Source organism: Tiliqua scincoides, chromosome 2 (assembly GCF_035046505.1).
Source record: "Tiliqua scincoides isolate rTilSci1 chromosome 2, rTilSci1.hap2, whole genome shotgun sequence".
Classification (NCBI taxonomy): domain Eukaryota; kingdom Metazoa; phylum Chordata; class Lepidosauria; order Squamata; family Scincidae; genus Tiliqua; species Tiliqua scincoides.
In genome coordinates this window covers 80,512,926-80,536,189 of record NC_089822.1, presented here as the reverse complement: position 1 = coordinate 80,536,189, position 23,264 = coordinate 80,512,926, and the positions used below count along the sequence as shown (strand labels likewise).

Sequence of the window (23,264 nt, the reverse complement as noted above, 5' to 3'; positions counted from 1 at the left end):
CACCTGTAAATCCAATAGCTCATTGCTAAAGCAACTTCCTGTGATGGGCTAGTTTTACATGACTTCAGTTCCTTTGCTGAATGCTCTGCTCTTGCTTCTGCAGGGGAAATCCCAAAGTATGTTTCCTTCATATCTGACAGCTTTGCTTTGTCCTACAGCATGTAGTCTAACATTTGGGTATAACAACCATATCCAGCTTAACCCTTACTTTCCCTTTAGAAACTTGACAGTTTGCTGGTACTCTATCTGCCAATGAAGAAGTACTACCACATATTATGATGGCCTCTTCATTAGAAGAACTAAATTTAAGTTGAACTTGGTAGATATAATTTATTTTGGAAGTGCTGTTCCTAAGATCATATAGGGTAGGTCTCCAAGAGAGAATTTTTGCATTTCCACAGTGGAAATGCCTGACAGCAAAACAATCCTATTCCTGACCCGAACAGTTTAAGCAATGGGACTAATCAGGAGATCTGGCAGCTGACTCGTGGAAAATAAATTAATTGCATTTATTCAGCTGCTCAGCTTGACAAAGATGTTTAGAAGCAGGACAAGTATTCTTTGCATAGCTTCAAAATTGACACAATGGGACAGCTCTCTCTTTCTACTTAACGTTCTGGAAGCCATCACACTCAAAATGAAAAGACATAATACACCATGAACATTCCTCACTGGAGGAGAAATATTTAACTTTGGTTTGTGGGTTGGTCTGTTCTGCAGTGTTCAGCTAGCAAACCAGTTCTTAATTTATCAAACAAACAACCCAAAATCTAGCGTTGCTCTTTACTTTGTTATAGAATTATGCACGGCACACACAACTCTGCAATATGACACATCTCTGCAGAATGATGGACCGCATAAAGCCATGAAACAGCAACACAAAATACAGATAGTTCATCTTTTCCTTGTCAGATTTAAAATTGCCATACATTTAGGATTATTTCTAAATCCCCACAGTTTGGGTGGATTTCTTTCCTTTTCAGTTTGCCCAGCACCACAAAACAAAAGTTCATCATTTAACACTCTTTTATGGTCATAATTGTATGCAGACCAGAAAAAAGGAAAAGGAGTTACACATTTACTACAGTGCTAATTCAAGGTCAAACTTTACTATTTAGAATATATTGTTACTGGCTAAGAGAATCAGAGCACATAATAATCCTTCTTCAATCTGTGGATGTGCAAAAGTTCACTTTTTGTTTCATAAATTGAAATGAATTGGCTCAATATGGAAGAGAGTGAAAAGTCTTGCTTTCTTAAAGACAACTCCTGAATATGTTCCATCTACACAACTTGGGGGTCAAAGCAAACATTTATCTAAATGTGTAAGAAGGTCAGATGGGAGCTTAGGTTTCTTGATAAATAATGTGGCAAGGGGGATGCAAATTGTGGTGAAACCATGATTGGAAGATACAGGGGCTTTAGTACTTTGCTCTCATCATGATTGTTCCCAATTATGCCCCCCATGCATTATTTTTAGTGGGGGGGGGGGAACTTTCATTGCTTTTCAAGTGAAGCTTTCCCCGCACTGAAAATAACACATAGTGGGGAGTGATTTGGGACAAATCCAAATTGGGGGCAAAGTACTAAAGTCCCCCATGTCCCCCAAGATTTTGCTGCACTTTGTCTTCATGGCACATTATTTATCAAGAAATCTAAGACTTCATTCAGCCTTAGATGCGCATCTCTTTTGACCTTTGCTTTGAGTGGCATGAGCACAAATACTGGAAAAAATTATAGTAATAAGTTGGGAGAAGGAAGCTGCGTAGATTGCCTTTACACAAAGCACCCAACATGTTTGTTTTGGTACAGGAGGCCATTTTATGCACAGAGACTGTTGCACAAACATAGTTTAGACCAGTGGTTCTCAAACTCTTTAGCACTGGGATCCTCTTTTTAGAATGACAGTCTGTCGGGACCCACTGGAAGTGATGCCATTAACCTGGAAGCGATGACATGGCTGAAAGTGACATCAGCAAGCAGGAAAATTTTTAACAATCCGAGGTTGCAATCCTATCCACACTCACTCTGCAGTAAGCCCCACTAACTGTCAAAAAGCATATACACTCGTAGTAACCTGTTAAAACTACAGATCTGTAACACTTCCCCAAATTTAGTCACATACCATGGTAGCTTCAAGCCTACTATATTAAAAATAAAATATTGAAATGAATGGTGGCCCCACCTAAAATTGGCTCACAATCCACTGAGTGGGTCCCACAGTTCGAGAAACACTGGTTTAGATAACAATTCATGAAATACAGGCACTCTATAGTTTGTGTGATTTCCTTCTTATCCCATTTTTTTCTAAGACTCCTCAGATGTTATCTCAAGCAGCAACCTCTGAGGTGAAATACATCCCAGGCCATGGCTTATTCATTTGATGTAACGTCAAAACCACAGTTTGTCCAAACTGTGTTTTGTAAGCATCTGCAAACCATAGTTTCAGATGCTGGTTTGGCAGCCACATCAAACATGGTTTATTAAATTTTGTCAGTTCAGACAGCCATCTCACAATACCATATATGCAGTACTTTGGACATGGCAGTAGCTGCAGCATATGAAGTGCTGGTGGGCTTCAAGAAGGCAGCAGCATGTGTGTAGCTGGGAAAAAAAAGACTGAAAAAAAGGCCAGGCCAGCTATTTGGGTGTTAACCAGAATTTCTGCTGGGTTCCAGAGTCTTCTGATAACTACTTGTTCAGCAGCAGCACAGTTACATCACCTTTGACTAACCAAACATAATTCCTTAAATCATCACCAATCACCCAGTTTTCATTGATAACTAAATAAAGACACAAAACACCACATTTTGCATTGTAATAAAAACACAAAACACCACATTTTTTCAAATACCCCTATCCATAGATAATGAGTAAGGATCAAAGAAATGTATATTCAGCTGAGAATAAAGATACAAAACACTACATTTTGCATTTTAATTCAACAAATTTCAAAAAGAAAACAAAACACCATTTTCAAACACCTCTACCCATCACTCTGCTAACCACAAAACAAGCAGGCATCCTTTCAGGGTATAGATGCTCCTTGAATGATGATGTCAGGTAGTAGCAGCTGTAGTTCATCCCAACATCTGCAAATCAGGTTTTGAATGGCCCCTTCAGTGGTCAGTTAGCAGATGTGAGGACACAGGGGCACAATGTTGTAATGAATCCTAGGCCAATCTAGAGTCTTATAAAATAGACCATTATAATTGCAACCCACCTTGCTTTACTGTCTTCTGAGTGGTTGTTTCATTCTTCAGTTTAATTTGTGTTGGGGGAAAAGTTAGATTCATTTCATCCTACGAAATGGGTTTGCTATGAAAGCTACATAAATGAGAACTTGGCTTGTAGTTCAAAGAAACAGCAAGCCATTGGTTTTTCCTAAAGGGAGTTAAAATAAATGTATGGTTGCCTCACTTGTTTCATGGCTCACTCATGAATCTTTCTTCTTTTCATAAATACTCTTCTCCTGGCTCAAAACAGAAGCAATTTGAGATTCCGCTTCCATCTCTATTCTGCTTGGATTTAGTTCTAAATTTTGTACACAGTTCATGATTTTGACGTGATGCTTCCTCATATTGTTACTGTTATATCAGACTTAGAAAATCTGGAGGCAGACCTGGAATTTCCAGCGCCCAGAGCCACTTCTGCATTTGCACCCTCCCGCCCCTGACCTGGAAGTAATTGCGATGACGTCATCACCACTGCAATTGCTCCTGCACGGCTGCCTCCTCCCTTTCCCCTATGAAAAAAAGAGAGAAGGAAGGAGGCTGCCTAGGATCCAAGGAGCCTTCTGCACTGCTTCTGAAGGGCGTGAAAGGCTCCCTCAGAGTGCTTTGGGCCTGCAGAAAGCGGCGCCGAGGACAGGTGAGTGTCATTTCCAGGAAGTGGGTGGTGCTTGCCTCCTGAGCGCCGCTTCTGAGCAGACCCAAAGTGCTTTGAGAGAGTGTTTTGTGCCCCTAAGAAGTGGCGCAGAAGGCTCCTCGGAGGCGGAGAAGCAGCGCGCATCTCCTCTGAAATTGGAGGAGGCGGGCACTGCTTCCCACCACCCTGAAGTCCACGCCTCCTCCTCCTCCTGCGTTAAAGGGGAAGAGAGCAGGACAGCCCTCAGACGTAGCCAGGAACTGTGCCAAGAGTGGCTGCAGGAGCGCAGCCACTCTCGACATGGTTTCCCGCTGCTCTGAGTGCTGCCTTCCTCTTCTCCCCTTGAAGGGGAGACAGTTCTCAGAGCAGCAGTGCTCCTGGCACACTGTAGCTAGGCCACGCTGCTTCCCCTCCTCCTCAATCAGAGGAGAGGAAGGTAGAGCCCTAGAGCATATGCGCACAGGAGTTGCAACTCCCTGCGTGCTGAAGCTCTAGAATGCCCCTTTCTTCTGCTCTGGATGAGACGAAATGATGCCCTAGAGAGGCAGCGCTCTGGGAGTTGTGACTCCCGGCATGCTGACGCTCTAGGGTGCCCTCCTACAAAGGTGAAGGTGAAAGGGGGTGGCCCAGTCTGGTGCCCCCCCATCAGGAGGATTTTTTTTTTAGGGAGAAAAGCTGGCGAAGCTGCCAGCTTCTTTCCCTTTTTTTTAAAAAAAGACAAAGGCAGCAGGAGGAGGCAATGCTGGCGGACACGCCCCCAGAAGGTCTGCGCTTGGGGCATTTGCCCCACTTGCCCCCTCTAGGTCCACCACTGAGAAAATTACTTTTGGAAAATATTTTTGCAAACGTGGGTATTTGTTCACAATAATACTGACTCTACCTAATAATAAGGATAGAATGCCAGACCATAAGTAAATTTACTTGTGAGTAGATACCCCAACCTGCCAGTTCCAAAGGCACATTTGTTGGTCCTTATTTCTCTTCTTCCTCATTATTCCTGTGCATTATTCCTTTTAGCATAGGTACTGTAAAAGAGCAGCGAAGGGATAAGGAGAAAAAATAAAGATACATGGAAATAAATGAAATGCAACAAAATTCTGCACCTTCCTCTTTACATCTTGAGATTAATAAAGGAGATTTTGCTTCGTTGTCAGTGGACTGGACAGTTCCCTTAAGGTCAATAGCCAGTTCTGGTATGGCTCTCTGTCTCTGGAATTTTGTCATAAGGGAAGCCTGCCTGCCTGTCCTCATTCTGAGATTCATAAAGCATTGGAAGGCCTTCATCTTCAGGAAGGACTTCCAAATTTCAGAGGGGTGAAAACGTTGCTTTAATTAATTGCTCCTTGCTTGACGTACTAGTTTTAGGGGTTATTTATGTGTTTGTGAGATGGATTTTGAAATCATTTTAAAACAGTCTTCATTGTAGAAGGATTTTTTTTTCGTGTAAGCTGCTTCAAGAGTCCAACATGGCTAGTTTAAGTGGAGTAATTTTTTTAAAATAAATGGATGTGATGGGGGGGGGCAGATAAGAACATAAGAACATAAGAACAGCCCCACTGGATCAGGCCATAGGCCCATCTAGTCCAGCTTCCTGTATCTCACAGCGGCCCACCAAATGCCCCAGGGAGCACACCAGATAACAAGAGACCTCATCCTGGTGCTCTCCCCTACATCTGGCATTCTGACTTAACCCATTCCTAAAATCAGGAGGTTGCGCATACACATCATGGCTTGTACCCCATAATGGATTTTTCCTCCAGAAACTCGTCCAATCCCCTTTTAAAGGCGTCTAGGCTAGATGCCAGCACCACATCCTGTGGCAAGGAGTTCCACAGACCGACCACGCGCTGAGTAAAGAAATATTTTCTTTTGTCTGTCCTAACCCGCCCAACACTCAATTTTAGTGGATGTCCCCTGGTTCTGGTATTACGTGAGAGTGTAAAGAGCATCTCCCTATCCACTCTGTCCATCCCCTGCATAATTTTGTATGTCTCAATCATGTCCCCCCTCAAGCGTCTCTTTTCTAGGCTGAAGAGGCCCAAACGCCGTAGCCTTTCCTCATAAGGAAGGTGCCCCAGCCCCATAATCATCTTAGTCGCTCTCTTTTGCACCTTTTCCATTTCCACTATGTCTTTTTTGAGATGCGGCGACCAGAACTGGACACAATACTCCAGGTGTGGCCTTACCATAGATTTGTACAACGGCATTATAATATTAGCCGTTTTGTTCTCAATACCCTTCCTAATGATCCCAACCATAGAATTGGCCTTCTTCACTGCCGCCGCACATTGGGTCGACACTTTCATCGACCTGTCCACCAGCACCCCAAGATCTCTCTCCTGATCTGTCACAGACAGCTCAGAACCCATCAGCCTATATCTAAAGTTTTGATTTTTTGCCCCAATGTGCATGACTTTACACTTACTGACATTGAAGCGCATCTGCCATTTTGCTGCCCATTCTGCCAGTCTGGAGAGATCCTTCTGGAGCTCCTCACAATCACTTCTGGTCTTTACCACTCGGAAAAGTTTGGTGTCATCTGCAAACTTAGCCACTTCACTGCTCAACCCTGTCTCCAGGTCATTTATGAAGAGGTTGAAAAGCACCGGTCCCAGGACAGATCCTTGGGGCACACCGCTTTTCACCTCTCTCCATTGTGAAAATTGCCCATTGACACCCACTCTCTGCTTCCTGGCCTCCAACCAGTTCTCAATCCACGAGAGGACCTGTCCTCTAATTCCCTGACTGTGGAGTTTTTTCAGTAGCCTTTGGTGAGGGACCGTGTCAAACGCCTTCTGAAAGTCCAGACATATAATGTCCACGGGTTCTCCCGCATCCACATGCCTGTTGACCTTTTCAAAGAATTCTATAAGGTTGGTGAGGCAAGACTTACCCTTACAGAAGCCATGCTGACTCTCCCTCAGCAAGGCCTGTTCGTCTATGTGTTTTGAGATCCTATCTTTGATGAGGCATTCCACCATCTTACCCGGTATGGAAGTTAGGCTGTCCGGCCTATAGTTTCCCGGGTCCCCCCTCTTTCCCTTTTTAAAAATAGGCGTGACATTTGCTATCCTCCAATCTTCTGGTACCGTGGCCGTTTTGAGGGACAAGTTGCATACCTTAGTCAAGAGATCTGCAACTTCATTCTTCAATTCCTTAATAACCCTTGGGTGTATGCCATCAGGGCCCGGTGACTTATTGATCTTTAATTTATCAATGAGGTCTGAAACATCTTCTCTTTTAACCTCTATCTGACTTAACTCCTCGGTCAGGAGGGGCCGTTCGGGCAGCGGTATCTGCCCGAGGTCTTCTGCTGTGAAGACAGATGCAAAGAACTCATTTAATTTCTCTGCCATCTCTAAGTCTCCTTTTATCTCCCCTTTCCCTCCCTCACCATCCAGAGGGCCAACCGCTTCTCTGGCGGGTTTCCTGCTTCTAACATATTTGAAGAAGCTTTTATTATTCCCCTTAATGTTGCTGGCCATGCGTTCCTCATAGTCTCGCTTGGCCTCCCCTATCACCTTCTTACATTTCTTTTGCCACAGTTTATGTTCCTTTTTATTCTCCTCATTAGGGCAAGACTTCCATTTATGGAAGGAAGCTTCCTTGCCCTTCACAGCCTCTCTAACTTGGCTGTTAGCCATGCGGGCACCCTCCTGGATTTAGTGGAACCCTTCTTTCTTTGCGGTATACACCTCTGCTGGGCCTCTATTACTGTTGTTTTAAGCAGCCTCCATGCACTCTGGAGAGATTGGACTCTTTTTACCCTCCCTTTCAACCTCCTTCTAACCAGCCTCCTCATTTGAGGGAAGTCCGCCCGTCGGAAGTCAAGGGTTTTTGTTAGAGATTTGCCTGGTATTCTTCCCCCAACGTGCACGTCAAAACGGATCGCAGCATGATCACTGTTCCCCAATGGCTCAGTAACGTTTACATCTCTAACCAGGTCCTGCATACCACACAAAATTAAATCCAGAGTCACCTGTCCTCTGGTGGGCTCCGTGACTAGCTGATCTAAGGTATATCTAAGATATACCTCTAGCCTGATGCTTTACTATGCAAAAACATAAAAGAATCTCAGAACCCAAGAGGCTTTGAAAAAAATCATATTGCCTTTCATTTTTTATCTCTTTTGTAAACAACAGGAAATCTCCAGTAAAAGTAGTTGCCATTTTCATTTGCACAGCTCAGTATGTTATTGTACACATTTGTGTGTGTGTGATATGTGGGTATACATATATAAAAAGAAAGAGAAATGTGGATCTTTTATAACTCTTTTATAACTCCCACATGACTAAATGATTTAGGGTGCTAAATCCAAAGGTTTATCTCTAGTCCACTATTTTGGGAGTGAAAAGGATTACCACTCTGAATGAGAGAGTCTATGAGAAGTTTCATTTTTCATTAGCTGGCAGCAGACTAGTTAGACTTAGGTAAGAACCATGAAGAAATCTTTTTGCTGCACTGCATTCATTTTACAACAAATGTATTTTAGAACAGTGTGTTGGGCCATCAAACCTGCTGGATGGTTGCCTGAAGCAAACACAACCTTTCCCCCTTCTCAGTTCAAAAAGTAAGCACAATTCAAGACACCCGCTGCTCTTTATGCTATGATACGAGGTTGGCAGGCTGCATTTGCGCACTGTTGATGCAAAATACAATTAACTACTTACTTGCTGCTCAGGCAGCGTCTGAGGGAGTAAGAGGCACCTCCCCCACAAGTTCGAGAGCATTCGCTCCATGAGCCCCAAGCATCCCAGTGGGTATCTCGGTCTTCCTCAGATCGAGCAGTTCGAGAACTCTTGAAGAGAAAGAAAGAAAAAGGTGGAATTAGTGCTAACAAAAATATTTTTACAGTATCCAGCATTGCTATTTCATCTATTTTCTCAGAGCTCTTCACATACACCCCAATTTAAAATACGTACTACCCTAGAAATTTTTTTGAACAAAACAGAATTCTGAATCAATATAATTCAAGAATGTTTGTATGTTTTGCCCCATGTATTTGATTTCTATCCTATACCTCAAGCAGTCTGAAACACTTCCAGTCAGAAATATTTTGTTCAGATGTGGTTGCACTGGTATGTTGAGAGGTATGGTTGGAGACCGAAGAAGACTATGGGCTGCACCTTCTTACTGAAAAGAGATTGGGCTGGACTCTCACTGCTCTAATATCTCTTGCATAGCTACTTAGCAGTGAAGGCAATGCATCCTATACAGGCTCAATACTATGTTCTGAAGTACAATGCATCAGAGCTGATCCTAGCTTTAAGGTCAAGTTCTGGTATATAGAGAAAAAAATACTTAAAGCTATGCATCAAGGAAAGGGACATCTGGGAGAAAACAGGTGTAGAGCTTAGTGGTTAGCATGCACACAATCCTTTTTGCTTCTCACTTTCCCTTTACTGGACCAGTAGCTGAATGTGGGAAAAATCTTGGTAGTTTGTGTCTGCTACCACCATCCCAGACTACAGAGACCAGGCAGAGAGGGCTATCTGGGGGGAAAAACCCTCCCTGCAGAGCACTGAACCCCAGGGGTTCATACTACAAATCAAGCCCATAGTAGGGCAAAGAGACATGACAATCCACTGAATTGGCTGTGAGCATGGACTGGCAGACAAAGGCAGACAAATGTAACTAGTTTACTGAAAGTCTAAACAAAAAGGGATCAAACAAAATAAGAAAAGAATGGTGAGCAGTAAAAGTACAAGCAGGACATTGAAAAATTCCTTAGCTTGGCTGGAAAGCATATAGAAAAGTTCTCACCAAAGGTATGTAAATAACCACTAATGCCCAGCAAACTGAGATGGATACTTATTCAAATTCACTTAGGGTGCAATCCTAACCCCTTATGTCAGTGCTTTCCAGCACTGACATAGCAGTGCCAATGGGACATGTGCTGCATCCTGCAGTTGGGTGTCACTCACGGAGGCCTCCTCAAAGTTAGAGAATGTTTGTTCCCTTACCTCAGAGCTGCATTGCCCTTATGTCAGTGCTGGAAAGCACTGACATAAGGGGTTAGGATTGCACCCTTAGTCCACTAACCCAACACGGGAAAAAACAAGTTCTTTAATCTGTAACAGCTGCAGGGACAAAGCAACAGAAAACAAAACATGATCACATTCTAGCTAGATAGCCCCAAAATGAAGATACTTACATGGCAAAGAATTCCCAGTCATTGTACTCACAGTTGAACAAGTGGGTGTTCATCTTTGAGTTCCCAATAAATGGGACACTCAGGCGACTAGAATGTGAGAACACTCACATTCTGTGGGCTGGGAAATTTATAACTTTACAAAGATGACATCATCAAGCTACCTGATGTGTTTTAAAGGTACCTTCAAAATAGGCTGAGTGAGCATTCTGGGAGCACAAGTGGCTTCCAGAAGGTGGTCTTTCACTCCCAGCATGCTCTTTCCAACCTTCTTTGACCACATGGGCAAGGAGCAGGATCTGACAGCAGCAGCAAAGATGACAGGCGGCTGGGACACATGCAACATTGTCTCCCCTTTCTCCCCCCCCCCACCTTTATTTACCAGGGACTTGAGGAAGTGGTGGGAAGGGTGGCAGCAACAACAGAGTGTGGAGGGGGGAGAACATACAAGGTGCAGTGCTTGAGGAATGTTTGAGGGATGGTGGAGCTGATAGGTCATGGCCCAATCCCATCCAACTTTCTTGCAGTGATGCAGCCTCAATGCAGCCCCAATGTAAGGGAACAAATGTTCCTTTACCTTGAGGAGGCCTCTTTGCCTCCCGTCTTCAGGGTGCAGTGCACACCCCATTGGCATGGCTGCTTCAGCGCTGGAAACATGGATGGCTTGGGCCCAAAGGCTGTTACCAAACACTGAATTGTCTTAGTAAACAATCCGATCCCCCCCCCCCGGAGGGAAGGGAGCATTCAGATCATTTCCAGAAGTTTGAAGTGAAATTAAGCCACTTCTCTCATCTCTAATCTGTTCCTTCTACTTCTTTCAGTCACTGGTAGTGCAGCATAAATGCTTGGATATGGACTGAAATGTGTGCTTCTACCCAACTATCATTTTGAAGGTTTCATTGTCCTTCATTGGCAACCTTCCATTTTTCCCCTAGAGAGCAACCTGCTCACATCTTCTCACTTATCTCTACTCCAACAATCAATTATAACCATACCTCACCTTCAAATGTGTCAGTTTTGCTTCAAATAAGCAAGCTAAGAAGTTGCACATACTCAGTTAAATGAAACTTCTGAAATTAACCTTCTGAAATTAGGTGGGGGGTGTCTGGTAGGAGGGCTTTCTCAGCAGTGGTTCGCTGTCTGTGGAACATGCTCTCAGAGAGGCTTGCCTGGTGTCCACTTTTATGCCTTTTTTAAAATCCAGAGCCAGACAAACAGTCTTTTAATACATCCACTGAATGTGGTTTCCATTTGCTTACCATGCTGCTTATTGTTTTATATCACTCTCCTATTTTTAAATTACAGTAGAACCTCCAAAGCTGACCACCTCTCTATAATGACCACCTCCTTAAGTTGACCTAATTTTCACAGTATGGACAGACCTCTCTATATACACTATGGGAGAACAACCTCTCTTGAAAAGCAAGAAGCCACGCAACAATCCCTCCCCTATGCCCGCTAGTGCGTATGCGAAAGGGTTTTTATAGGTGGGCACACTGCACATAGCTGACAGACCTGCGCCGGCTGCCGATTGTACCTGGACATGTACCAAGTTGTGAGGGACATGAGGTTGCTTGTGCATAGTGAAGACACTGTCCTTTCACTTTGGTTCCCATCACCAGTGTATTACTTTACACTTATATTGAAATACAACTGCTATTTTGCTGCCTGTTCTTCCGGTTTGGAGAGATCCTTCTGGACCACTTCACAGTCCCTTCTGGTCTTCACCACTCAGAAAAGTTTAGTGTCATCCACAAACTTGTCCTCCTCCCTGCTTATCCCTGTTTCCAGGTCATTCATGAAGATGTTGAAAAGCACCAGTCCCAGGACAGATCCTTGAGGCACTCCACTTTCCACCTCTCTCCACTTCTTTTGTCAATTGCCCATTGACACCCACTCTCTGTTTCCTGGTCCTCAACCAGTTCCCAATCCATGAGAAGACCTGTCCTCTTATTCCCTGACTGCGGAGTTTTCTCAACAGCTTTTTAGTGAGGAACCATATCAAACACCTTCTGGCATTTAGTCAATCTGAGGAGACCCAGTGGAGGCCAGGCAGCCTAAGTAAAAAAAGTGTTTTGTTTTTAGCTGTTTGGGCTATGTAACATGCTACATGCTATGGAATGGTAAGGAATAGCATTGGTCTGCCCGTCTGCTATGAAACCAAGTATTTTTTTTAACTAATAATTTTTGTTTAAGCTTATGAATTTACAGGGTTTTTTTTAAACACTTATTGTGGGCTGTTTATTCTCTGTCTCTTGATATAGATGATATAAATAGTAAGCATCACAAGAGGATCAATTCTCATTGATATTCGCAATAAAACTTTTTAAAAATCCAATCTAAATAATAACTTGGCCTTGCATTTGTTGTCCTGGGAGCTAAACATGATAATATTTAAATGCCTTTTTCCCCCCTGTATTTTGACCACCTCAGTATGTTGACCAATTTCCTCCAGTCCCTTGGGTGGTCAACTTAAAGAGGTTCTACTGTATGTGATTATTAGCCATCCTGAGAGAGACTTGCTGAATGGTAGGACGAATATGTTTAAAATAAATCAATAATCAGTAAGCTGAAGAGGGAGCTATTGTAGACAATCATCTGTTCTTGAGGGTACACTTTTGGCTTTTTGTGGATAAAGAAACTAAGTATAGGTGGGCCTTCATTATCTGTGGTTTCAGTACCCACTGTTTTGAATATCCACGGGTTCCAAACCTGTGGGGGTGAGTGACCTGTAGCCCTCTGAACCCAACCAGAGCTGTGCTACAGTCAGGTCCAGAGGCCGTTCTGAGGGCCAGAAACTGTGTTTTTGAAAACTGAAAGCTGTGGTTTTCAGCCCCCAAGAAGGGCCTCTGGACCCGACTAGAGGACAGCACCAGTTGGGTTCAAAGGGTCCATGTGTTCAAACTTTGGCAGATTTCAGTATCTGCAGGTATTCCAGGTACAGAAACCCAACAGACAATGAGGGGCAACCTGTATTGCCCTAGCCCAGCTTGTTCTCAAAATGTCAGTCCAGGGCCCACCAGTGGGTTGTGACCCAAGTTTTGGTGGTTCGCAAAACTGACAGGGCAGAGTAGGATATGTGTATCAAGGGTTAAACAAGCTTCAACTTGGAGAGGAGGAGCATCGCTCCCCAATCACCATTATATCCACAACCCTTGGAATTTACAAATTAGGCAGCAGCCTGTAGGGCCTCTAAAAAGTTTGAGAATCACTGCTCTAGCCCTTATATGGTACATGCTTTAGGGCAATTGGGCCAATTGGGCCCCATACCTTAGGGGTCCTTGTGCTAGGACAGTAAGCAAATTCCCTGTTGATACAGCCGGCACCTTGCTCTTCAACAGATGCTCGCAAGGTTGGTGTGCTGAGCAGAGCATCTCTGCTGGTGGATTGTCCTTGTGTATAACTGGCCCAAAATCGCCCCCCCCCCAAGCAGTTGGCAGTGATTTCATCATGTCACCACCACCTATTTCCAGGTTGCACCAACATACTATACAACCTGTCCCGTTTACTAATAGGATAAACTAGGCATCAGATTTGACAAGCACATAAAAAGAAAAAACCAAGGAAGGAACGTTATGAGTATTCTCCTTTCCAGGGTACTATTAGGCAGTGGCTATTATACATAACACATAAACAATGGATAAACTTAAAAACTTAATTAAGAATACAAAAGAATACCAAAAGCTGTTTTCTCAGTGCCTGGCATCAGCATTTTTGGAGACAAAGGAGAATTTGTGGGTCTAGATTAGTGTTCTTCAACCCAAAGGGGTTGCAGCAACTTATGGGAATGAAAAAGGTATTAGCAATTGTGCTAAAATAGCTTTCACTAGTGACAGGATTCAAGGTAACTTTTTCTGCTCTCTCTAACAGTGAACAGTGCTGTTCCAGTGCTGGTTGGGCATAATAGGGGCAGGGGGTTGGTAGTAATGGGAGAGGGGGTGGGACTGACAGTGGGTCCCCAGTCTCTCTCTCTCTCTCTCTCTCTCTCTCTTTCTTTGGTTGTGGCACAAAAAAGGCTGAAGGCCTCTGCTCTAGATCTTAAAAGCAACATCCATCCATATGCCTGCAGAATACTTACAGAAACAAGACCACTAGAGGCCGATACCTTAGGTTGCTATTCTTCCTCTCTCTGTTTAATCTTTCTTCTTTGTTTGTCCTGCTGCTCCCCAATTATAGGAAAGCCTGAAGCTCCAAGTTGGTTCTGTGTTCTGAGAGAGGGGAAAAACAATGGCGGAAAGTACAGAGGAGCTAGACAATTTCCCCCTTCCAGGGTAGATCCTAGGCCTACTCAGCTTTTCTCATATTTTTGTGAAGAGACTTTCTCCGTGTATCTGAGCAGTGTCCCTATGGGCTTCTAAAAGAGTCATGCATGTGATCCAATCTGTCTTATCAAATAAAAGCGCTCAGTATACAGGAAGAAAAGCCCTGTAGACAAAACAGAAGCAAAAATTTTCCTCAGTTGGACCAAGGAAGCATAACCGTGATGGCTGAAGAAACATCAAAAGTGCTTCTAAAGAAAGTTGAGCAACACCAGACACAACCAGCAGCTGCTAGTTCAGAAGTTACTGGATTCCCTGTGAGCTGCAACCTGTGATGATTTCACGATGCAGTGAAAGTGTAACACGGCAATCACTATGTTATCTTGACAGAGCTGTGTAAAACCTTTGTCATGGTATCTGAAGCCTAGCAAAATACTTCAGTGTTGAATGCTGTTATTCACAAGGGGGTGGGGGTGCAGGAAAGGTTGGCTGCAGGCTGGGACTGTGAACAGTTTGTTATATATCTGTTCAGAAAAGTCTTTGAACTTATCACAGACCCAAACCCAAATTCTCAACATCTCCCAGCAGCTGGGCACTGTGCCTGGGGCCCACTCTCTTTAAAGTTCTTTATCAAGTAGGACCTGCCAATGTGACTGCTGAGAGCCTTTAACGTTACAGTTGACAGTTGTTTATACTGTGAATGAAAGAACCAAGAGTTTATTTATTAGTAATACTGAGGGAATGTGTTAATATAGACTGATGTGTACTTTTGCCCCACCCCACCACTTTTATAATGTGCAATACTGATGCTGACAGTTACCTATGCTGCTCGGCAGAACTATTTCTGAAGGGAAAGAACTGGTAAATGAGAAGGGGAAATTATGTTAATTAATTGCTTCAAGGTAGGACAACTGTGCAACTCGGGGAATGGACAGGGGAAGTTCATCCCTGTTGGTCCTGCTGGACCTTTCAGTGGCTTTCAAGCCCATCAACCATGGTGTCCTTCTGGGCCAACTGGTTGAGTTGGGGGGTTGGAGGCACTGTGTTGCAGTGGTTTCTCTCCTTCTTTGTGGATAGGTCCCAGATGGTGGTGCTGCTGGACACCTGTTTGACACCCTGGCCCTTGAGGTATGGGGTGCCACAGGGTTCCATTTTGTCCTCCATGCTATTTAACATCTACATGAAACCGCTGGGAGACATCATCCAGGGATTTGAAATGAAGTGCCATCAGTACGCTCAAGACACCCAACTCTATCTCTCCTTTCCAGCACATTCCAAGGTGGCTGTCGAGGCCTTACAGTGCTGCTTGGAGGCAGTTGGGACATAGATGAGGACTAACAAGCTGAGATTAAATCTGGACAAGACAGAAGTTCTCCTGGTTCAGAAATTCATGATGCAGGTACTAGTGTATTATCCTGCTTTATATGAGGTTGTGCTCTCTCTGGAGCAAGGTCCGCAGCTTGTGGGTTCACTTGGATTTTTCAGCCGCTCTTGGTAGCAGCTGTGGCCAGGGGACCCTTTGCCCATCTTCAGTTGGTGTGCCAGCTGCAGCCATACTTGGATTGTGCTGACCTAGCCACAGTTATCCATGTCAGAGTGACATCAAGATTAGACTATTGTAGCACACTTTATGTGGGGTTGCCCTTGAAGGTTGGTTTGGAAACTACACTTGGTGCAGAATGCAGTGGCCCATGTGCTTGCTGGAGGTAGGTGGCTCAACTCTGTCAGCCGCTGCTGCAGTGGCTGCACTGACTGCCCATTCGTTTCTAGGTCCAATTCAAGGTGCTGGTTTTGTCCTATAAAGCTCTATATGGCTTGGGACCAGGGTATTTGAGAGCCGCCTTCTTCCATACAATCCGGCTTGTCCTCTTTGGTCATCTTATGAGTGCCACCACCCATGGAGATGGGAGGGGCAGCAGCAAGAAGTAGGGCCTTCTCCATAGTGGCACCAACTTTGTAGAATTCCTTCCCTCTTAGTTTATGAACTGCTCCCTCCTTAAAGGCTTTCCAGTGGTGACTAAAAACATAGCTTTTTACCCTTTTGAGGCTTTTTGTTTGTTTTTTTTAATATCAACACTCAGAGGTTTTTTGTTTTTTTTAATGCTGATTAGTTTTATGGTGCTTTTTAAATTATCTGCTGCTGATTTGTTCTGCTTTTTAATCGCCCGTGGCTTTTCATGCAATTTTTTAGGCCATTTCAGGATTTTAGGAATTTTTAAATATTTCTATAAATTTTTAAATATTATTATGCTTATATTTCTTTTCTTTTTTTTTTTTTGTATTGCATTTGAATGTTGCAGAGGGAGATAAAGCGTGGTATAAATTTGTAAATAAATAAAATAAACTCAGAGCCAATTCCATAAAGATCATTTATGATGATCTTTAACCAGTTAAAGATCATCATTATAAATCATTGCAATGGTATGGGAGCTGCTGCCTCCCTGTGGTCTATTCCCAAGCCACCGTGGTAATGTTTGGAAGACTTGAACCACGTAGGGCAGGCCAATCACAAGGCTGCCTTTTGGAGCTCTGGCCACATCCTGCAATTCTAATCCAGCTGCCCCCATCTCCAGCAAGAAAATCTAAAGAAAATCTAAACCCATCAGGGTTAATTTGAGAGGCATCAGAGGTTAGCCAAGTCAGGCACTGGCCAAGATCTTATGCCCACCAGTAGGTCCACCTAGCCAGGCCAACCTCTGAACTATCAGGACACATGGCAGTAGCACCAATTCATCATTAATGGATGGGTTGGAGGCACCATGGAGGCCCAGTGCATGGCTTTGCCCCAGGGCCTCACCCCAGCCCCTCCGCAACTTGGCACTAACATTGGAGTTAAAGATACATTCAATGACTTGTGTAGTTTGGCCATGGACTAACAAGAATGGAATGGAAAATCCTAGCTTACATTGTAACAATATTTAAACTAATATTTTAATGTAAATTCCGCTGCATCCAGCTACATCCAGCTGCATCCAGTAAAGTTCCAGCTCTCTTGAGTTCAATAAGAGATCTAAATAAGTGATTATGGCTGCAATCCTATATTACCTGGGAGTAAGCCTAATGTATTCAGTGTAACATATAAACATGTATAAGACTGGGTTGTTGATATCTTCAATTGAAATCAATGATGCTTCTTTGGGTTAAACTGAAATGGTCTATTCATACATTCCTAAAAACAGAAGATGTCTAAAATCAAAATTCAACATTTTAATATAGATGACAGATTTTGTTTCTTCTCCTTCCCATTTGTCAATTTCACTGTTTCACAGTAGAAAATCAATCACAGAAAATGAGACTCACTGGAAATGGTACTGTGTCCGCCAAAACCTCAAGTTGTTTTATTTCCTGAAGTCACACCAAAGGCAGTTCTGTCATTTTAAAGGAAGGATTGAGTGGCGAGGGTCAGGTGCAGAACTGTCCACTGACCTGTTGCTCCCTGATGTTTTCAAATAACATACTGCCAGCATTCCTGTGACTGCTGCTCATCACCCTTAAAGGTGCAGCAGAACTTTTCTGAAAACTAGAGCATATATTTTCAAAATCACTTCCTTTGCACTGATAATGTGAACACAGAGCTTGATTTGTTTCCTCTTAAAATGCTGTAGTCAGCTCTGTTCCTGTTCTGTCTTGCAGCTGCTGTCATATACAATCCTGCATCACTTAACGGCAGAGGTGCATTCCCGCACCCCCATCATCAAACAAGGTTAGACGTTAAGCAAAGCCTCCGAAGCCAAGGGGAGCTATGCTCCTCTCGCGTGCGGAGCTTTTCATAGCCTTGCAGAGGCAGCTTGTGTCCCGATGGAAACTGGAAGTGACTTTTTCACCTTATAAGGCATTTGGAGGCCTCCAAATGCATTAGAAGGCAAAAAGCTCACTTCCTGTTTCCATCGAGGAAACAGGAAGTTGCATCTTTTTGCCGATTTTGACCAAACTGAGCAGTGCATACACGTGCGCTGCCTCTGCAGGGCTCAGAAAACTCCCTGGTGGTGAGGGCTTTGGAGACTTGGATGGGGTGAACAGGGACGAGCAGCAGCTGTCACATATGCAGCCCATCGCTAAGTGACGTTCACCAGTATTCATGTATTGTAACACATTTATCCCCATGTCTCTTGGCTAGCTCCTGGCTTTAAGACAAAACCATAGCAAACAACAGAGAATAGGACCATCAGATATGGAAGGAGGACTCATAATCTCTCCTTTTGTTCTAATACCCTTAAGAGAGTTAGAAGCAGTTCCAGAGTATTTCCAATAGGCTGCTGCTTGAATCCAAATATCTACTCATGTAAGCAGGAGACACTTCCACTCAAGCATGGCAGAGTTTTGTTGATCCCCTCCTAGCTGCAAAATCCATTGCTAACTGCAACAGCACATGCCCCCTTCCATAGGGTTGGGAGCCTCTAGATGAGTGTGTGATGCAATGCAAGGGTGGAGTTATCAACCCTACAGGACTGGCCTGGCATCTCCAAGATTTTAACAAGGTCTCTGGGAATTTCCAACATTGGATCATGTTGCAAAAGAAATCTTTGTGTGTGTGTGTGTGTGTGTGTGTGTGTGCATCCAGTTCAACTCACACAAACAAAGTATTTGGTTCCAATCCTATGGTGTTAAGTCAGTTAACCATTTCATTTAAGGAAGTACAGGTGGTGCCTCAGCATCCACAAGGGATCCATTCTTAGACCCCCCACGGATACCAAAAAATGCAGATAATCAAAACTGGGTTTAAAGGCGATCTTGGCGCTTTTAAACCCTCCCAAGGCAACTGGAACTGTGCTCTGCTCACCTCCAGAGGGCTTTCTGAAGCCTGCAGAGGCCACATGCGTCCACCTGTGGCCTCTGTGGCCTTCAGAATTGCCTTTCTGGAGCAAAAAAATCAACTTCCAGTTTCTGTTAGCGATGTTTTAATGACTTTTAAGGCATTCAGAGGCCTGGGGAAGGCCTCCCAGGCCTCAAAATGCCTTAGAAGTCATTAAAATGACACTTCCGGTTTCCTAACGGAAACTAGAAGTTGTTTTTTTTTGCCCATAAGGGCCATTCTGAAGCCTGAAGGGGCGCGGGCGGATGCACATAGCCTCTGGAGGCTTCAGAAAGCCCTCCAGAGGCAACCAGAGCACAGCTCCATTTGCCTTCAGAGGGTTCAGGTTGAGCCAGATCCATGGATATAAAATCTGCAGATAAAGAGGTTCAACATATATACGCATTTATAGACAAGGTGAGCAACAAATGGCTCAGCAACAAATTGCACAACCTCTCTAAATTTGAAGATCAGACACACTTCCAGTGCACATCTGGCTCTCCAGTCAACCTGACATTCTCCCTCCACTTGCCCAGCCTTACTGAAAGTGAAAGCAACTAGGGGATCATTGTAGACTGCGTCGTGTACATGGCATGAGTCATAACTGTGTGCCAACTTTTTCTCCTACCTCCAAACCTTCTTTCTTATGAAAAAGTACAGCTTTTCAGCATGCCATATTTGCTGTTCTAAAAGTACCACACTGTAATTGCATCATATTCCCTTCTGGTCACACCCTAGAAAGTCCCATATCACACCAAAACAAAATACTTTAGCAAATGAAGGCTGGAATCCTAACCACACTTTCCTGAGAGTAAGCCCCATTGTACAAAATAGGACTTACTTCTGAGTAGACCTGGTTAGGATTGTGCCCGAAATCATGCAATGTGGAAACGGTATTAGCATATGGCTCTGGAAACAGAAAGAAGGTTTACCATGCAAGACATCAAGTACGTTATTTGCTCCACAACATCTCATTTCTGGAGCTTCTTTTTAAACTTACAAACTGCTCTACCAATTGTTTTGCTTTGAGGATGCAACCAACCTGTCTTGCAAAGCTACTGAAGGTTGCTGCACTTCTGCAGAGATTGAAACTGCATGTGAAACAGATGGGTCTCATTCTCCTCCAATCCCTTCCCCCATGCCAAGGTAGCTTTCTTAAGATCCGTTTCTAATTTAAATGGTTAACTGCATTTCATTTTAACCACAGTAACATAAAATATTTCATTATTTGGCTTTGATTCAGTGCCTGGAAAAAAAACCCCACCTTCAATTCTGAATTAATATATTCTAGCATGAGAATATCAGATTAGTCCACTGCATGTATTATGCTCATTAGACACACTAAATTCAATTCTTCCTTATCTTTATTAAAAAAGCATGCGACTTAATTTTGAATCAACCCTGTAATTGCTGGGATAAAGGCAGTAATTAAAGGAAGCAAGATAAGTGATCACAACCAATCCCAACAGCTGCAAAAGATCACCCTTGCAGTGGGTGCACAGATGTGCTGTATTCTACAGTGCTATCTTATTAAAATTTATGTGGTGGGCAAGGATAGTGAATACCAGTTTTTGGAGGCTATTTCAACAGTTTTCTTACTGGATAATGCTTTTATAAATCACCATTGTAGAGGTGTGTGACATTTTGGCATACTCTGAAGATGTTTGCAAATCACGTAAAAGAAACCTAGAGCAGTCACAAGAATAGACTGAGACTGAAGAACAATTAAACAGGGGTCACAAGGTGAAGCCACAATCACCGAGTGCTCTTACCTCATCACAAATTCCAAGCAATAGTGCAACGCTAGACTAGGATGAAGAGTCCAAATTTCCCTGCATAAATTTGCACACCCATCAAGACAAGAACCATGTGCCTGCTATTTGCATTCCAAAATTCATTATAAGACTTATACATCCCCCCCCAACATGTGATCTCCAGCTGGAGCAGGCTCCAAGTTTTCATTTAACAAGTGGAATAAACATAATTCATTTCAACTTGGGCCATGTTTAATGTTAAGAAAAATTAAAGTGATTTTCCCTCCTCTTCTGAGCTCACTAGCAGTGCCTGAAAGGACATTTAAACATTTAGAAGAAAAACGTATTTGTTTACTGTATGTCTGAAGACCACCTTTATATAAACAGCCAACTTGTCTAATCCAGTTGTGTCACTTCTCTGAGTTATTTTTGTTTACTGTTGCATTAACACTTAAGGATTTAAAGTGCTGTAAACATTTTTAAAAAGGAAAATTTTAAAAGGCTCCAAGAAACAACATACAAATTCCCTTTGGCCAATTACTGTGGAAATAAGCAGATCTTAGGAAAGCGAATTCATATTTGAAACTTTTCTTGACTGGTACCCCCAATCAGCAAAGTTCAAACAACCAATCACATCATCATTTGCCAAAACAAAGGATGTTAGCCTCTACCCTTCTGTGGGCATTGTGGCCTTTCTGCTCCAAAGATTAACTAAAGAACAATTGAGAATTAATGACTACATGAGAAATTATTAATTTAAATGTATAACCTATTACAGTCTCAAAGGCTTTGGTAACAATTTTTAAGAGCAGAATAAAAAGCAAGCACTATGAGGTCAAACTATACATTCCATAAATGAATCAGAGTTGGCATTCTTTGAAATGGGAACTTGGGGGGGGGGGGGGAAGGCCCAATACAGACAGGAACCACTGCATGAGCTAGAATGGCTTTAATCCTTTGTTCTTTCATGGTTCCAATCCAGAATCCCATTTGCTACTGGTCCAGGAGAAAAGCTCCTATTGGGAGCAGGGGATCATTCCTTCCCAAGACTAATAGAAGTCATGAAGCTGGAGGGAGCCATACAGAGACCATAGTGGGGAGAAAGGGTTAAAGTCTCCTCACTCGGGATGATGACTGGATCAAGGATGATTTATTTATTTTTAAACACGTGTCAGCTCTAATTATGTGCTTCATATAATGTATAGTTTAACCTGAGATACATTTTTTAAAATGGAAGCTTATTCCTAACCTCCGAAAACCAGCTCAGACAGGCTAGGGTCTGACAATACCTGCTCAGACTTGGAACTGGACTTTTATAACTGTGGAAGGGTCATGAAGAACCCTTCACTGTATACTCTGGTTGAAATGTAGAAGACATATGGAATTATTAAGAAGATGCACTTTTTCAATCTCAGGGGCTGTGAAGTGTCAGTTTATCTTATTGCCAAAGATACTTATCAGTCATAACCAGTACCTTAATTTGTGCCTGAAAAACAAAACAGAGACAGAATAGACATGGGGACTCTAGTATAATGTAGTACTGGCATCCCACCTTCTATAGGGCAGCCATATTCTGCAGTAGCTTAATCTTGGAATAGTCTTCAATTCTATTGGCAACTTGATCTTGATGATCTACTGCTTGTTTACAGTAAATAATCTTGAGCTAATGGAGGCCTGTGTGATGAGCTACAGACATGCATGAGAAAAAAAAAGAGTCGCAGCCTTTTCACCACATGGACAATGGCACAGGATCATGCCAAGCTATGAGCTTGAAATACCAGAGGAAGCCAAATCCTATCAATGACAGAATTTGCAACTTACTGGTATACCACCACAGCTCACATGGTTTGACACTGAGTATTATTTCAAACAGCCCACTTCTGTCCATTTCCTATCATGACAGCCACCATGAATGAGGACCAGGGTCATGTGACAAGGGCAAGTAATACCATATCTCTTTAAAATCTCACCCAGTAGATTCATACATATGAAACACTGAAAAGAGGGGTAACAACATGCTGACACTTGCCGAGTCTGATAGGAAAGGTCGTGGAGCAATAACTACATTTCAGTACCCTAGGCCTTTCAGTTAAGACAGAGTGGAAACACTGGAAGGCAGTCATTTCCACATCTCCAAAATCTCAAACAGCCCAATCCTATCCCCTTTCCTGCCAGTGTAACTAGCGTTGCACCAGTGAAGGCTGCTTTACAGCAGTTGTAAAGTAGCCTTTGTTGGCGCACAATTCAGCCTGCTGGCCTCCCAGATGCTGTTTGATCCATCAGAATATGTGAGCCTGTGCAAGGGCTTGGAGGAAGGTGGGGAGGAGCTGAACGGGGCAGGGGGTAGATGGAATGGGGTGGTGATGGGGTCAGGAGGAGGGCAGATCGGGCCTGGGAGGGGAGCAGATTTGGCAGTGGCAGTGTATGCCAAATCATAACCC

General features: G+C 43.3%; 1 protein-coding gene across 2 annotated transcripts in view; it reads right to left on the bottom strand.

Annotated features, from left to right (window-relative positions):
* Positions 1 to 23,264, bottom strand: part of ADAMTSL1 (ADAMTS like 1) — a 301,635-nt gene that overhangs the window by 255,378 nt on the left and 22,993 nt on the right. For both annotated transcript variants that reach the window (XM_066614676.1, XM_066614678.1), the window contains exon 2: positions 8,538 to 8,665. In XM_066614676.1, coding sequence (XP_066470773.1) covers positions 8,538 to 8,665 — 128 coding nt within the window. The remainder of the gene's footprint in view (positions 1 to 8,537; positions 8,666 to 23,264) is intronic.